General features: G+C 36.2%; 1 protein-coding gene across 1 annotated transcript in view; it reads left to right on the top strand.

The window, feature by feature from the left end:
* The window catches only part of LOC144446981 (putative G-protein coupled receptor No18), a 42,509-nt gene extending 26,717 nt beyond the window's left edge, over positions 1-15,792 (top strand). Inside the window, exon 2 of the mRNA XM_078136857.1 lies at positions 14,780-15,792. Within this exon, the coding sequence (XP_077992983.1) occupies positions 14,780-15,730 (951 nt within the window). The 3' untranslated portion in view covers positions 15,731-15,792. The remainder of the gene's footprint in view (positions 1-14,779) is intronic.
* Positions 15,793-16,578: the final 786 nt, after the last annotated feature.

Raw genomic sequence — 16,578 nt, 5'->3', positions numbered from 1 at the left:
CAAGGATATGTTCACACCGTACAAACCAAATGACGTATGAAGCCAGCGTATTCAAGTCAAATATCGTACACGTATAATAGAATAACACCTACACGTGATTATGTAGACACAATCCGGTCCACTTCCTAATCTTAACACATGTACCTTAATCATAATATCATTTGTAGCTTATTTTAAAATTTAAATGTTGGGGTGTAGGTTTCCTAATTTTTACAGATCGCTAACATTTCTTCCGACATACAGATGCCATCATTACAGACTGTAAGGATTCTCACTAAAAATAAGCTATCCTGTAATAGTGTTTACATAGTATTAAAACACATTCTTTGTAAAGGCAATGCATACCCAACTTTCACTAGAACTAATGCGCCTTTTGAAGTCAAGGTGAATTCAGGAGAGCTGGTAGACCCACTTGCAATTGTATAAGAAAATAATTTTTATAATAATAATAATCATCATCAGCGTCATCGTCGTCGTCATCATCATCATCATCATCATCATCATCATCATCATCATCATCATCATCATCATCATCATAGGAAAACATGTTTAAATAATGTCAATGTGTTAGGTTATGCTGATAAATATGATATTTGTAACATAATGTTTGTTTCGATACTACAGAAAGCGTATATTATGTGTGTCTATCTCTCCAAATTACAGTTTCACTCAAAATGACATGAGTATTCATTTTCGAGAATGATGCGCCATCCCAACCCGCTACACTTGTTAATATTTATTTTCAACTATCTTACACCATTTATCAAAATACCTTAAATTGAAAAGCTGATATTTATGTTGCGGTTAGTTAAAGTTTGCTCGAGACCCTTGAGTGTTTCTTTCGTTATGGAGTTCATGAATTTTAAATGAGATTTTTCGCTTACAGTACTGTCTTGAGATTCTGCTCCAAGTGCGGTATAATATGTAATTTTTAGTTTTCTCTCGTGGCGATTTCTTGAAGTCAGTAATCAATCACGACTTATGGGTTTGGAACACACAGGGGAAATGTCTTGAAGGTTAACTTAAAAGTGTACGTAGTACGTTCAAAAATCTATACCTGTCAGGGTGTACATCTCAATGTTCACAACTTCATTCAATATCATTAAGGTATTACCAACATATATGACAGAGTATCAAAGCCGAATAGTGTAATACGTAGTAAAGCTCCAGAGGATCATATGCAACAAATAATTGATTATGGTCTTATAGTATAAGGAATTGCATGTCAACTAAAATCTCCTGATGGTCGTTTGCCAACATCGTCAGTTTATCAAGCAGTTTACTTATATACATTGAGATGTTTATCAAGGACATATGAAGGGGTTGATTATCTTTACAAACTTTAGTATGGCTTGCCGGATGGGCTACCTTTTTCAGTCTTCATTTCCTACTATGTGTATAAAGTCACATTTCCTTATTAGCGGCTTAGTACATTCACATCACAGTTACTTTTTCTATATAGCTTGCAACCTTAATGACACACTCACCCACACACACGTGTATGTGTATGTATGTATGTATGTATGTATGTATGTATGTATGTATGTATGTATTTATGTATGCATGCATGTGAGAATATGTGAGTGAGTGGGTGAGTGAGTGAGTGAGTATATTAAGGTAGGTCAATTACACGTGGGATTAACATTATACATGTACATGGTTAACATATTGTTAAAAACCAATGTCACTGCAAATCAAAGTTTGAATTTAAGTACACAATCCATATATTGCGTCGTCAATGGACACACATTACACTTCGAATAGATATTCGTTTTGCACATCATACCGTCGAGAGTAATACGTATGAACTATTTTTAAATATTCAACCAACCTTATTTCGCAGAATTTAAAGTTACAGGAGTCTGCTACTAGTTCTGGTACATCACAAATAACACTGCATGGATACAAGTATATAAATAATTCTCATTTCCTGCTACGTGTGTTTCAAATCACCGACAGCAAAACTCGTGATTAATTTCCTTGCACACGAATTTCTCCAAAAAAGGTCTACGTTGCATAAATGCATGTAACACACAAACAATTTCTGCTTTGTAATACTAGTAGATAAAGATGTACGAAATACAAAAGGTCTTGAAATCTAAGAACGTTCATTGCCATATTTGACGTACATGGGTGCGTTATTTGCACACAGAGAACGTGAAACTTGTACAGAATTCGTGTTAGAGGGTATTCTCTGTTTGAATAACATTGACCGAATGGATGCACGTAAACCATTAATACAATCAAATATGTGATTCAAATCACATACTTTACTGCATGTCTAAAAAAGAATGTCACAAACAGTGAATTCACCTCACAAGTTTTGGCGCCATACATAGTAGTCTAGACAACACCTTTGACCCTTCCAACAAGTAAAGATGTTGTTTTTCTGAATGTGTAGAGGAACCTTCAGTAGATAGACTATGACGTCAGAAATATGTTACTGTTCTCGTGTTGATTTTTAAAAATCTATTTTCTATAAAATTTCTTTTTTTTGTGGCATTCTATCTTTCATGTTGAGTATATTTATTGTCCGCCCATTTTGACATAAATAAGGTTGAATATAATATAATACAATTGAATTGAACTTGAAAAATTACACAGCTCGCATCAACTGTATAATGCTATTTTTTTGGCTTAAGTCAGTGTAAAAATGCATTCATAATGCACACTTATCTTATTTAGGGTAAATGCCCGGAGGAGTACGGGGGAGGGACTCCTATAGAAAAGTTTACAGGTATATGCCGCCCAAATGGGTCACTTGTTACGGAAAACAACCCTAAACGTGGGTCGACTCTTCATCTGAAAATTCCCTCATAATGAGTTGATAACATGGATATCGTCTCCATGCTTTAAAAACACCTTCACATGGACAGGATGAAATGACTTGCATTTTAATAATTGACCCTGAAGGTCACAGTCGAGGTCAAAAGTCAATATATTTCAAAAGAATGTTTATACATAACGATATAGGGATAGACACTTGAACGGAGTCTCTATGTATTAATTTTTTTGAGTTAGGCAGTAAATGTATATATATATATTTTTTTTTACAAATATGGCTGTAATTCAAAGTCACGTGCATATGTCCTATATGGCATGACACCTTTGTGCCAGGTTTGAAAGTAACTCATGTCTGGGAAATGACGTTATTACGGACGGATGGAGCCTATTGTAATAGTTCCCCCTTCGTAGACTAAAAACATCAAAATGAAACAACACTAACGACTAAGAACCGCAGTTACAGACGGTTTCAAGGAAACTTTGAACGTGGTTAAGAAAGTAGCTGAACGGTAGTTTGACACTTAACATGTTTAGATCGTCATATAAACATTATAAGTTTCACAGAGCATAATAAATCGCATTAACAGTCTAGACAAAATTATCGTTAAGAGCTAAACTGTATTAATTTTTGTGTGAAATACACACCAAAGACACATTTTCAGCTCAAATGTCCGATGCTTATTTTGCCTCACCGTTTATCACCATTTTAACGACTGAATAAATACTAAATTGGTCACGAAAGTGTCATAAAATAAGTCAGGATGTTTGAGTGTCATAAATCACAACACGTTTTTTTACCCACAAAATTGAGAAAAAAGGAGAGAAATGCCATGAGCAGTCCAGTCATGTCAAGAAAGAAAATATGTTTGACTAGAAAAGTAGCTGTCTGGTCCCACCTTGTCGGTAACCCACGGCAAAGTGATAAACAGACGTACTTGACACACATTTATATAGAATATCATTCTTTCTCATTTGAACAAAGTGTCCACGTACATGTTTTCTAAATATCAAATGACAAGGTACGCACAGTTTTATTAATATTTACACTTCAATCACTCATGTCTCATTCTCTCACTTTTTTCTAATTAACAGACCACTATTTCATCATAACCATACGGTTATATTTCTTAATATCTTCTCAATTTTCCTTCTCTATATTAGTTAATTATTTTGTAGAGATTAATGAAAAACATATGTCGTACCCTACTCTAAAATCTATCATACTTTCAAGCGCTGCTGCATTTCTCGACATAATATCCAGTATCAGTTAGCTGCATTTGTCATCGGGCTTGATTACGAAAATGAAGGTATTTGGGTGGCAAGCGAAACGACAACATCTCAAGGTACATCATTATTTTACTATTTTCTTCTGAACAGCCTAAGGGAGATTAGGTCGATGTACGACAGCGACCTGAATATCATGAAATCTATAGATTCGGGAATAAAGATCGCAGTGCATTCGCCTCGATAAGCAAAGTAACTTTAATTCTTTCGGCAATACATCTGGGAATACTTGCCCACTCGCCATGCTTTTTATTAAACACGCTGTGACGCATGTTGCATGGCTACCTGTGTGTATGTTAACAATAGCTCGTGACGTCATTATTTTTTCACAGTGAACAGTATCAAGTCTAGGGCATAACCCCCAATGTCATAATGGACCATTGACAATTCCGCACAACTTGAGGGGCTTAGAGTGGTACAGAAGATGTTCAAAACTGAATTAAAACCTTTTGAGTTATCCATTTTCAACATGAGGAGGTCAGGGATGAGTGCATAAATATCTAAGTACAACATTGCACATAGTAACAGCTGTATTCCTTATTGATATCGATATATCCTTATTTTGTCTCTTGTAATTAACTGACTTGACCGACTAAAGTAATACCAATATAAATGTTGGTGATGATTTGTTGCTTCCTCTAGTGCTGAATCTGTGAATTGTTTATTGTTATATTAAAGAAAGAAATGTATCAATTGCACTTAAGTCTTATGCATACGTGAAATAATAAGATCCGCAATCGCCTGGAATAAAGAGTGTGGATGACGGAAGGATCGTTGTCATATCTCAAAGCGGATGTCGTTACATTCTGTTCTTTCTTTTAATAGTCCTATCTTGATAAACTATTTTGGAGGAAGTCGCTATGTTAAGAACTTTAAACCCAAAGCAGGGACCCTTTCTTGCTGATTAATTCAGATATATCTGATGATGATGTTGTCAAAAAATACCCCTCGTCCAGGAAATGTTTGAAAAACTGAAGCGGTGGATATACATACAGCCAAGATAATACAACCAAACCTCGTGAAAGATGGGGGGGGGGGGGTTCTTGGTTTTCGTCTAACCATTACATACCAAGACCAACACTTGGGAGATGGACGACCCTTGTTTAGTGTGCGTGTGCGTGCATGGGGGGAGGGGGCATTTTTATCCAACACATCAGATACTAAGATCAATATATGGGAGAGTTACGAACCCTGCGTAATGGGGGTGGGGTGGTGGTGGTGGCGGTTGTGGTTTCATCTAACTGTTAAATACCTAGATCAAGATATAGGAGAGTGATAGAGCCCCTTTAACATTGAGGGGATAAGTAGTGTTCATCTAACTCATCAAATACGAACCATGTGGGAGAGTGATGAACCTTGTGTAATAGTTGTGAGAGGAGGGGGGTAGTTTTCATCTATATCATCAAATACCAATATCGATATGGTAAAGTAAAGTTAAGACTTTGATTCAAAGTTTCATACTTGAAGGGAGTGGTGACTATAGTCCTTGGTCCCGCTTATGAATGATTAATTTAGTGGTCAGTTCTTTCAGTGCGTAAATTTCAATTGTGAACATGGCAAGAAATGGAAAGGAAATTACCTGTGTTTGATTGCTTTGTGAAATATTGGCAAGAACTAAGTGACTTAAATCGACTGTGATTTGTGATTTTCATTTGGGTTACCGACATCTCTGTTTCCCTCATCTGTCAGATCGTGAAAAATGAATCTCAGGAGGCAATTCAGGCGAGACAAATATACTATTAATTATTTGGCGACATTATGAAGCGTCAACAGTGGTACACGGTTATGTGTTTGGCAAATGTCCAAACGACTTTCTGTAGTCAAGCAATACCGTCTAATTAACGCCATTTCGCTGTGTGACACCGCTATCATAATATAGAGCCAATACTTGACACGCTCGACTTGATATGATTGCGACTCAATCACATATTGAAGTATGTATAGGTGAAAACCATTCATGGATGTATAAAACCTACTTGACTGTATTCAGCGTATTATAAAGCGTCTCCCTTTTACCAGTGTGTGTTGCTTTCTCACTGTGGTCGCTCTGTCACGTGAACTTCTCATCCCAACCCATTCTCCCCTCCCTTTATCTATCTCTCTCTCCTCTGTTTCAATCACCAGTTCCCATTCTGCCTCACTGCTTGTCTGTCTCTCTGCTTGCCTGGCTGTCTACCTATTTGTCAGTCCGCCCGTCCGTCCGTCTGTTTGTTTGTTTGTTTGTTTGTTTGTTTGTTTGTTTGTTTGTTTGTTTGTTTGTTTGTTTGTTTGTTTGTTTAAGAGCTCTCTCCCCTCTCTGTCTATGTGTCTCTGTCCCTGTCTCTGTCTGTCTGTCTGTCTGTCTGTCTGTCTGCCTGTCTGTCTGTCTGTCTGTCTGTCTGTCTGTCTGTCTGTCTGTCTGTCTGTCTGTCTGTCAAAATTCAAAAACTTGTACACGAAATGAAAAAACTATAACCAGTACCAGACAGAATTCGCCACAAAACTGCGACAGCGAAAGTATAGGCAGAAATCTAACAACACATACATTAAAAAAAGGTCGTTACAGTCAAAGTTAAAAGGTATTCTAGATGTTTACGTTAGTATCATACGCTAAATTATTTCCCATTTGCTTAACCTAGGCACGCACTTTCTCTGCATGTTTTTTTGCCTATCACGATTCTTTTCAATATCTTTTCCAATCGTTTCAACCATTAGTGTTCACTTGCCCTGAGGAGCCAGTGAGCATTGAGAGAGAAGTGTTTGACATTAAAGTTTATTTTCTTTGAAGGAGGTCTGTGATTTGAGAGATCATCGCTGAAAAGTAGTAACTGGTATACATTGGAGACACTTTAAGTGATTCCCATCGCGTTAGGCCAATACATAATTATCCTCTCTTACGCCTTTACCAGCCTATTACTCTACTGTAATGATTAATGGAGACGCTGATAACACTGGGTTTTATGGTTTTATCTGTTGCCTTCGGTCATGTGAGATTGAACGTGATTTTCTTTCTGCGAACAATACAGATATTTTCCTCCTGAGAGATCAAGCGAAACTTAAATGTGTAATAATTTGTTAGCGAGTTGGCAAGTCGCTATGTATGTATGTATGTATGTATGTATGTATGTATGTATGTATGTATGTATGTATGTATGTATGTATGTATGTATGTATGTATGTATGTATGTATGTATGTATGTATGTATGTATGTATGTATGTGTGTGTGTGTGTGTGTGTGTGTGTATGTATGTATGTATGTATGTATGTATGTATGTGTGTATGTGTGTGTATGTATGTATGTATGTATTTTATACAAAGTGTGAGATAATGAAGAAAGATTAATGGTTACAACTTCAACTAACTCGATAGAAATGAAATAAAACACATTTGACACGTATGGAGTTACTCATTGAAATTGAATAATTTACAAAATATTATGATATATTTTATAGACACTTCTATTAGAATTGGACTAAATATAATACTGCTTGTTCATGATCCAATTGCATTTGGTGAGATTTGATATCAAATGTCCTTACATCATACTAGTCTAGTACATCAAAGTAACGATACTTAGGTATTGTCGCGATATAATCGAGAAGTTAGGGAGTCTAAGTCCCTCTAGGTGTTCTTCTTTGAAACCAACAAATTATAACCATTTGTGATGTGAGTAATGAGTGTCATTTTATCCCATATTGATAATAAGATAGTGTAACACCTCCTGGTAAAGCTGATATCTCATGTAAGACGAATTAAAATAAAGGCAGGTTAGGATTTTCTTGATCACGTTCAGTAAATAGCTGAACAGAGCTTACTTTGAATCCCGACGAAGGGAATTCCTTTGATGAGCTTACCGCTGGGGTGACCAGGTTTGGATTGAAGTTGTCATCTCGAGGGCATATGAAGGGGTCGTCTGTTTTATTTCAACGTTGTATGATCACAACGTGCACAAAGGAGTAAAAAGAACAGTTATATGAATAACGATCAGTTAAGAGGGTTTAGGTTGACATGTGTTTCGAATACATAATTATGACAATGAGACCATGCCAAACACTCAAATAATGTAAATTTTGTAGTCAAAGCTTTAAATATTGAAGTATTTGTAAGGCGAGTTTCGTCTAGTATCATCCATCTTGTGTCAAAGGAAATGACTTCAATGAAACCGGTATATTTTTACAGAGTAAGTTTTAAGTTTTACAAAACTAGTATTTCATGATAGCGATATGACTACCCCACATAAGGAATCGGCACGGTGTAAGTGTGATGAATGTATCTAAAGACAGTGGACTACTCTGATCTCCTATCACAGACTCCTTTGTCGACATGTTACCCTTAAAATATATTCATCAGTAGACAAATATGTTATGTTATAAGTTTTGTCAAAATTCCATTTGCTAAAAATATAAGCTTAATTGTATGCAATTTGACATTTCCCCTTCATTCTGAAACTTGTGTAAGCAACACCACGGATCGATGGCCCGACGTAAAAACCTTGTACGACAAGTTCAAAAAATCAATATGATGCTGGAGTCATGTTTGCTGTTAGTGCTTTTATTGTTATCAACCTGCTATCATTGTTGTGATCGCAGCTGAAAATAACTCAATGTCACTTACACATTGATAATCACACGAGAATAACGTATTATTGAAAAGGGAAAGCATCCTTCTTGGAATCAATGCCGAAGTTAGACTGGCACCAATTCCTTGGGAGATTTTGTAGTCTCATAATCTTCAAATGTTTTGAGTTTTTTTTCATTTCTGTTTTAAAGGGACCAGGAAATGTCCTCAATTTCTTTCAAGTCGTCTCAGTTAAAATACTCTCCAACAAAGGGCTGACGTGTTCATCCCATGTTTCGCAATCACTCACTCAGGTCATTATAATTTGCCCCTAAAAGAACACTGTCACCTGTGTTAAAATATACTATAGTCAATAAACCCCCGAAGATCTGAGCGAATCTATGCCGAAATGAACATTGGGTGAAATTTCAAAGATATCTATGAAAACCTATTTCCAATCTGTGATATCTTGGGAATGCATGGACAGTTCTCCCAATGACATGCACCTGTGTTGATTTATGCCTTCTAAGATACAAAGTGTACTTGATAATATACAACCCGTTATCTACATATAGGATTTACACTTGGAATGTGTAGTTTATCTAAGATGATGATCTATATTACAATTTATGGGTTTACCGACATATTATGCATCAAATCGTTCATTTAGTTTACTTAAATGTGATTCTACTGATGTAGTGATAAGTGATGAGTTTCAGTGACTAGAATTACATTGTATGATCTTTCAAACAAATCAAAATTAATCCTATCATATAGGCTCAAATTTACTTCAAAGCACTCTCAGAAATATGGAAGTAATCATTCTTTGCTAGTCAAACTCCGATTAAAATTATATATAAAACATACCAGGTAGACATGTACAAATAGGCTTTGGTGTGTTTTTCGCAGGGAGTCTAGGAACCATGTTACAAATACATAAATAATAAATAATACATAAAAAACAACAACAAACAAACACAAACACACACAAAGTATGCATGGGTAAATGAAAATGTCATTTTAAAGTCATGGATTACTCTCTCTCTCTCTCTCTCTCTCTCTCTCTCTCTCTCTCTCTCTCTCTCTCTCTCTCTCTCTCTCTCTCTCTCTCTCTCTCTCTCTCTCTCTCTCTCTCTCTCTCTCTCTCTCTCTCTATGTATATATGGGCCTGTACACTATGTTTCTATATTATACTCCTCCATACAAACACCACAAAGAAAATGACTGGATCGGACTGTAGGCTTATGTATCAATTTTTTCACCATAGAATAGAGGAAGACATCCATTTCCATTTATTCACTTATTTATTTATTCAGTGTTTAAATGTAAGCATAGCGACTGAATACACCAATTTGACAACTTATTCATGAAAGGTTGCGTTAACTTGACATTTTTCATCAAAAAATTGGTGTTAAAAGCGCACTTCGATTTATCACAATACGTCACCTCACACATCTAATATCATGTATACATCGGTAACTATATATACACAATGTCAAGATAACTTGAATAAAGAAACAGATGTACCGGATCACTCACTGTCAGTGACGTCATAAGGTCACGTGTACTTGACAATGTCACGATTTGCGTGCCTTGTAGTCATACTCTCACCTGGTGGTAACGTTTGAAACATGGGTTTATGAGGTTTTAATTTTGAAATGCTAATATTTGTCTCATTTCTAGTGTAATTTTGTTTTCTATTAAAATTTTGAAGAGTTTAAGGTTACTTTATGTAATGTTTTGAAGGATAGATTGATGGGTGGCTACTTAAGGTTGTGAATAATTATGTAGGTAGGTGGGTGGGTGGGTGGGTGGGTTCAGAGATTAATTTGTGGATTGGTAGTTGGATTGATGCATAGAGGGACGGGTTGAAGGTTAGATCTCTGGTTTGGTGGTCTGAGGTTGTATGAATGGGTAAATGAGTGGATTGATGATTCGTTAATGGCCGGTTGGTCGGTGGGTGGGTGAATGGGTAGGCGGATGGGTAGTTGGTTTGATTGGTAGGTAGATGGATACATTTACATGTATAAATTGGTGAATATAAACTAGATGAATGAATGGTTTTGTGGATGTGATGAATAGACAACAAAAGAACGTAAAATATATAACACGCTAGTATTGGACAATATATCATCTCAGCTTTCGATTGGATAAATGAAAAACCCATCAAAAGAGATTCCTTTAAAACATACACAATGACAAATTAAAGCCACACATTATTATGTATTCAAGCCCTAGTATCGGATGGGTATCTGCCCAATGTGAGGATGGTGGAAAGCCTCCCCACTTGTCCACATTAGGGCTACATTATATTAACTACACGCTGAGTGAACATCGGGGAATGTAATCCTTTTTTCAATTCTGATTTTCAGCCGAGAGTACGTACGTACTTCGCAATTTTAACGGGTGTTATTTTATTTCGTTATTGCCAAGGATATCTTAAGATAAAGTTCATTTGCCCCATAACTACATGTATATATTGTTATCTGAAACAATGGCAAGACAGAATTCGTATAATGAAACATGTAATTGCAAAAACACTTGTTTAGCACATTCCAATGTAAGGAGCTCTTCGTCCTCAATTCGAACTTACAGTGTAAAACAGCTGTAGTGGGCGTACAAAGGAAAATCAAATTACCTTCAGTATAAAGACTAACATGAGACTTATAATCTAATTTGTGTAATGTCTCAGCGAATGATGGAACGTGTTCACAGAAAGGTTACACGAATAACGTCAGTCTGCAATCAGTTTGTTCCTTCTGTTGACATTATGGTCAGCCAGTGATATTTAAAATGGGCGTCTATATTTCTAGAAATATATGATATCACCATTAAGCAAATCCTATGTAAAACGTGCATTCTCTATTCAGAAGACATTTACAGTCAATTTCGAGTTTGTGGAAAAAGATTCAAATTCGGAGATGTATGGCATTGAACGTATGCATATCGTCTGTACCGTTCTACTTAATGTTTTGAAAGAATTGCTAGTTAATGAAATATTACTTTAATTTCAAAATAATTTATTATCACTTTATCTCAATATTTTGAAGGGTGTGAGCAAGGTAATACTTAAGTTCGAATATTTCAAGAGTGGATTGCAAGGCACCAATAGTATGTACAGGAGTAACGTGCTTTGATATAAAAACTCCAAAAAAGCAAGATTTAAAAAAAAAATTAACATTAGCCACGTAATCAGTTAAGTTTTTTTCATGTGTTAGCAGGCTGTAAGAAGATTATTATAATTCGATGACCTAGTTCTCATTGTATAGGGTAATGCCCTGGAATCACTGCCAATACCGCCAATCAAAACATATATAGTGGACAGGTCGTATTCACTACGCCGTAATGTTGTATTCACCAGATGGTAATGTAACTGACACGCCAATAAGAAACGTTTTATGATGTAAAACGAATTTCGTTCACTTACAGACCTTAACACAATAAAAACATATTTAAAGACGAATTTCTCTCAAAATGTCTTTAAATTACATGTAGGTCGAATTTCATTCTAAATATTCAAAATGAGCTAATCTGTATGGCAAACAACGATGATAACGAGTTAATTATCTATTACACGTTAGATTTTATATAGCGTACCAGAATGACATAAACCCTACAACTAACCGATTCGTACTCCCACTTGAGTACCCAGTATTGTTAGCTCCTGTTACCACTTTTATTATTCTTCTAAAAGTCGTTGACCCTTGGCGATAAGAAGGGGGAAAAAGCTGATAACGGTTTGAAAATAGGTGGTGAATAAATGAATAATATATATAAATGCCCTAAACGTAGACGAATTCAGTTTCTAATCGTGTTCACAATCTGGAAATACAACCAACATATTTGTGGAAAGAGTGGGTGGGCAAGCAATCACGACTGGAGGTGAGTTGTACCTGAGTAACAACGGGACCCACGGGAAATTGGCAAAAGTATACTCCATAGAAATTTCTATGAAGACGCCGCGTTTTGATATCTTTTACTTCAAGTATTCCAATTCACCATACTTGACAGTTTTGGACTAGGAAATTTAATGAAAAAGGCGTTTTTTACACTTCATAAAACCAACTCTATGTTTTGTAGCAGCCGTTTCATGCACTTTTTGGACACTTTTATATTTATTTATTTGTTCTACCAAGCTTACAAAAAAAGTCATTTGGACTTTGAAGACTTCCGAAGAATCACGTCTATTTAATACGACAAAGTCCCTTATAGCACAACTTATATGTAGCTTCGTTAGATATGTATGGTACATTTGTACTTAAGTATAAAAGACAGCGACATTGCAGCATGGGTAATGTTGTGACTGACCTTTTTATGGTTCTCAAGACGCCAGCTTAAAATATGACGCCTTGATTGCAATTGGCTTCATCTCTATAAAGCAGTCTCCGATGAAAGTAATATGCCACCCGGGTGAATAACAAATGTGCCTTCCTCTTCAATTTTGAGTATACTCCTCGACTGACAATGATTATGTTTTCTGATGATAGCGTTATCAAACGGCAGAGTTGACTTGTTAACCTTTCTTCAAGTGTGTACTCGCGTTCGGAGATGACCGTCACTATATTCCCTCATTTTCTAATGTTTGCGACGAATATATTGTATTACTTTAATGGATGTTTGAAAGAATGGTTGAATTCGACAAATAAATTACAAAGTATATGAATGAATTTTACCACAAGGGGAAAAATGGCTCTGAACATTCTTACACTGTCATTTGCTAATATATGTAATTATTTGAATTACCACTGGGTGTAGACACTTTGAAAATGTGTACAAATATAAGTTTGATGTAGTAACAAAGAAATAGGGAAGCGAAATTTTACCGTAAGTGTTTTGCAACAGTTGTAAAATTGCAAGAGTCGGCGTACATTAACCACACTTTGCCCACCTGAGAGAAAATGTCGCCTGGTATATATTGTTGGAGTCTTTCCTGCCTGATCGGCACGTCTTTCCCGCCCCGTACTGAATCATCGAGTCGGAAGTAATGTATTTTTAGGAATAATCAATATTGCCAACTGTGCAGCTACACATCGCACCCTATATGAAAAAGTACATAGTGAAAACACACATTATATGTTTTTCAATTTTAGACTAGCGTAAAGAAATCAGGGCAGAAAGCGGTTCGACAAAGAGGACATTTTCACTTTACATGGCTATTTCTACTTTCGTACGTATTTTTTACAAAGCCTCAAGTAAAATCCAACTATGTCATGATCCCTACACGATGCAGCAGAGAATTAACCATGGTTCTATTTACATCAAATTATTACTCGGCGTAAGAGAAATACAAGTACAAATAAAATGGTAAACTGTTTCATGGTGAAGAATCAGTTCCAATATATTCCAGCCGATGCGTAAATTTGCTGTCTTTAATTAAATCGCAGCAGTATAAAAAAACAACATGTACGTATATTTGATCAGAGGGAAGCGTTTGATTGGGACATGACTGTACAAATGTCGGTTTCATGTTTACAATATAAATTGTCGAAGTCCTAACAATGAAATCAGACATCACGTCTGATAACTATGGGTACAGTTTTATGGCGTCAACAACGATTATAGCTATTTACGGATGGACGAGGGAGACATTTTGATATATCTAAAACATGTATTTATTTTTTGTACATTTTGTAATGACGTACTCAAAATGATCGGATTTAGTTGTAAATGTATGTTAATTCATTTTATTTTGATGACGTCATTAAATAGTATATTTTCAAAATACATTTGATTAAATACAAAACATTTGATTCTGCAAACTTCACACAATATTTATTCAATTTTAACATCTGTATCTCTATATGTAGTTGAGTAGACGGCAATGCCTACCAGTGGTTGGCGCTAGATACACAATGTACATTTTGTATGTATATTCAAATACTGAATGTTTTGCAAGAAATATTCGTTCATTAGATTAATCATAATCTTAATGCTGATTAGAAGGTGATGAAAATAATTAATGATAGAATAGAAGTGTCAGTTTGTTTTTTGTATATCTAAGACTTGTAATATACGCAAGTATGCTCCCCCCCCCCCTCCCCGAATATTATGTACACTCAGGGTCGACCCCTCCAAAGTATTACATGGAGTACCCTCACTAATGCAATATAGCTACACCTCATTTCTTACTCTGTTTAATTATTTATATGTCTCTGTGTTTGTTTGTATTGACAGATCCGTGGATATTGGGGAATGGGACAAATTCTCTGTGTAAGTTACTTGACGCTGGACGTCATGTTATGCACTGCCTCCATCCTTCACCTGTGCGCAATCGCAGTCAATCGCTACCTTGCAGTGACTTTTCCTCTTCGTTACTCACGTGACCGTGCCTCTTCACGACAACGTATCATAGCAACAATTGTTCCAGTTTGGGTAGTTTCAGCAGCCATTGCTCTTCCTTTGTTTATTACTGGATTCACCACACCAGCAAATGTGATAAGAGATAACGGGATGGCGTGTGGATTTTTCGACTACACTTTCGTTATATATTCGTCCATGGGGTCATTCTTCATTCCTTTGCTTGTGATGATTGTCGTTGATATTCGATCTGTAAATTTACTACGCGGTAGAAAGAAAGACATCAGCGCTGCAATACCTAAGTTAACTGCCGCTTTGCAAGACTCCTATCCGAGCACCCAGTCGTCAGAAAAGGGTGACAACGCCCTGGGCATACAGAATTCTTCGCCTCGGCGTTCCGTTAGGCTAAGTCTTATGTCTGGGAGACAAAGTCGTGGGAATTCGTACGGTGGTGTCAGCACTGAGCTAGTATCTATGGACTCGTATCGTTCGGCAGGATCCAAGGAAAAACGAGCGGCTAAAACTTTAGTCATAGTTTTTGTTTGCTTTGTTATTCTGTGGTTACCATTTTTCTGCATCAACATTACAATAGGATTTTGTCCACGTTGTAATATTCCCGAGTCTATCTTCTTAGTTTTCACGTGGTTAGGGTACGTGTCTTCGGGAATCAACCCCTGCATTTATACTATGTTTAACAAGGACTTCAGATACGCTTTTGTCAAGATTTTGACATGTGACAGGAAGAAGAGCGGCTTTGCAAGCGGTAAATCTACAGAGTCGTCAGGTGCCGGTTACTCTGCAATAAGACCGGGCAACTTGACACGATAAACAAAAGTCGAGACTTCTAGTAAAACCTTCCATTCGAGATGGTTTTACGGTTTTTTCCGACAAGACAGTACATACTTCTTTTGATATCTATTTGTCAACACTGTATATTATATTAATATAACATAGGTAGTCGATTAGGTTTCATTTTGAACATTTTAAAAATGTCTACCTATGCAAAGTTCTTTAAATGCAGCCTCTTACGACGTTAACGGGCTGAGGGATAATTGGCCAGATTGATTTAGTAGCAGAGATAATAGAGTTGTTCAATGTATACGGAGATCTAATCTTTTCGTACTCTCATCTGAATTTTCGAACTAATTCTGTGGTCCACATAAGTATACGTGTTGTCTTGGATAATGTAAAATAACCCCGAAAATGTCACGGGATCTCCGAAAATAACAACTCTTAGATACGAACCTAGTAAAAGTAGTAACCCTAGCGATATAATAAACTTCCCTCAGTCCGATACATTTTACTATGGCACTTAAGATGATGATCAATCAATATAGAAAGACAAACTGGTTTATAAATTGTTGGTTGGACATGTACAACCTAAATTTATATTCAATCACAACAGTGCCTAGTAGTGACATTGAGGCAAAACTTGAATTAGTGGTTTTGATATGCATGTACCTATCGACGCAACACTTGAAAGTGGAAGATATTAAAAATTGAGAATGTAAAGTGCAGGACCATATATCTAGCTGAGATGTTTAGTCAAGAGACACACTGTGCCTATAAAGATAACAACGGCTGGGTTAAGGTTTAACATATGTAAAAACAAATGCCCTACATACAGTCGCAGAATTCGGCTAAAATCTCGACCTAAGTGACGTTTACCTTGAAAA

Source organism: Glandiceps talaboti, chromosome 15 (genome assembly GCF_964340395.1).
Source record: "Glandiceps talaboti chromosome 15, keGlaTala1.1, whole genome shotgun sequence".
NCBI lineage: Eukaryota > Metazoa > Hemichordata > Enteropneusta > Spengelidae > Glandiceps > Glandiceps talaboti.
The sequence above is the reverse complement of the archived record's forward strand: the minus strand, read 5'-3'. Positions and strand labels throughout refer to the sequence as shown.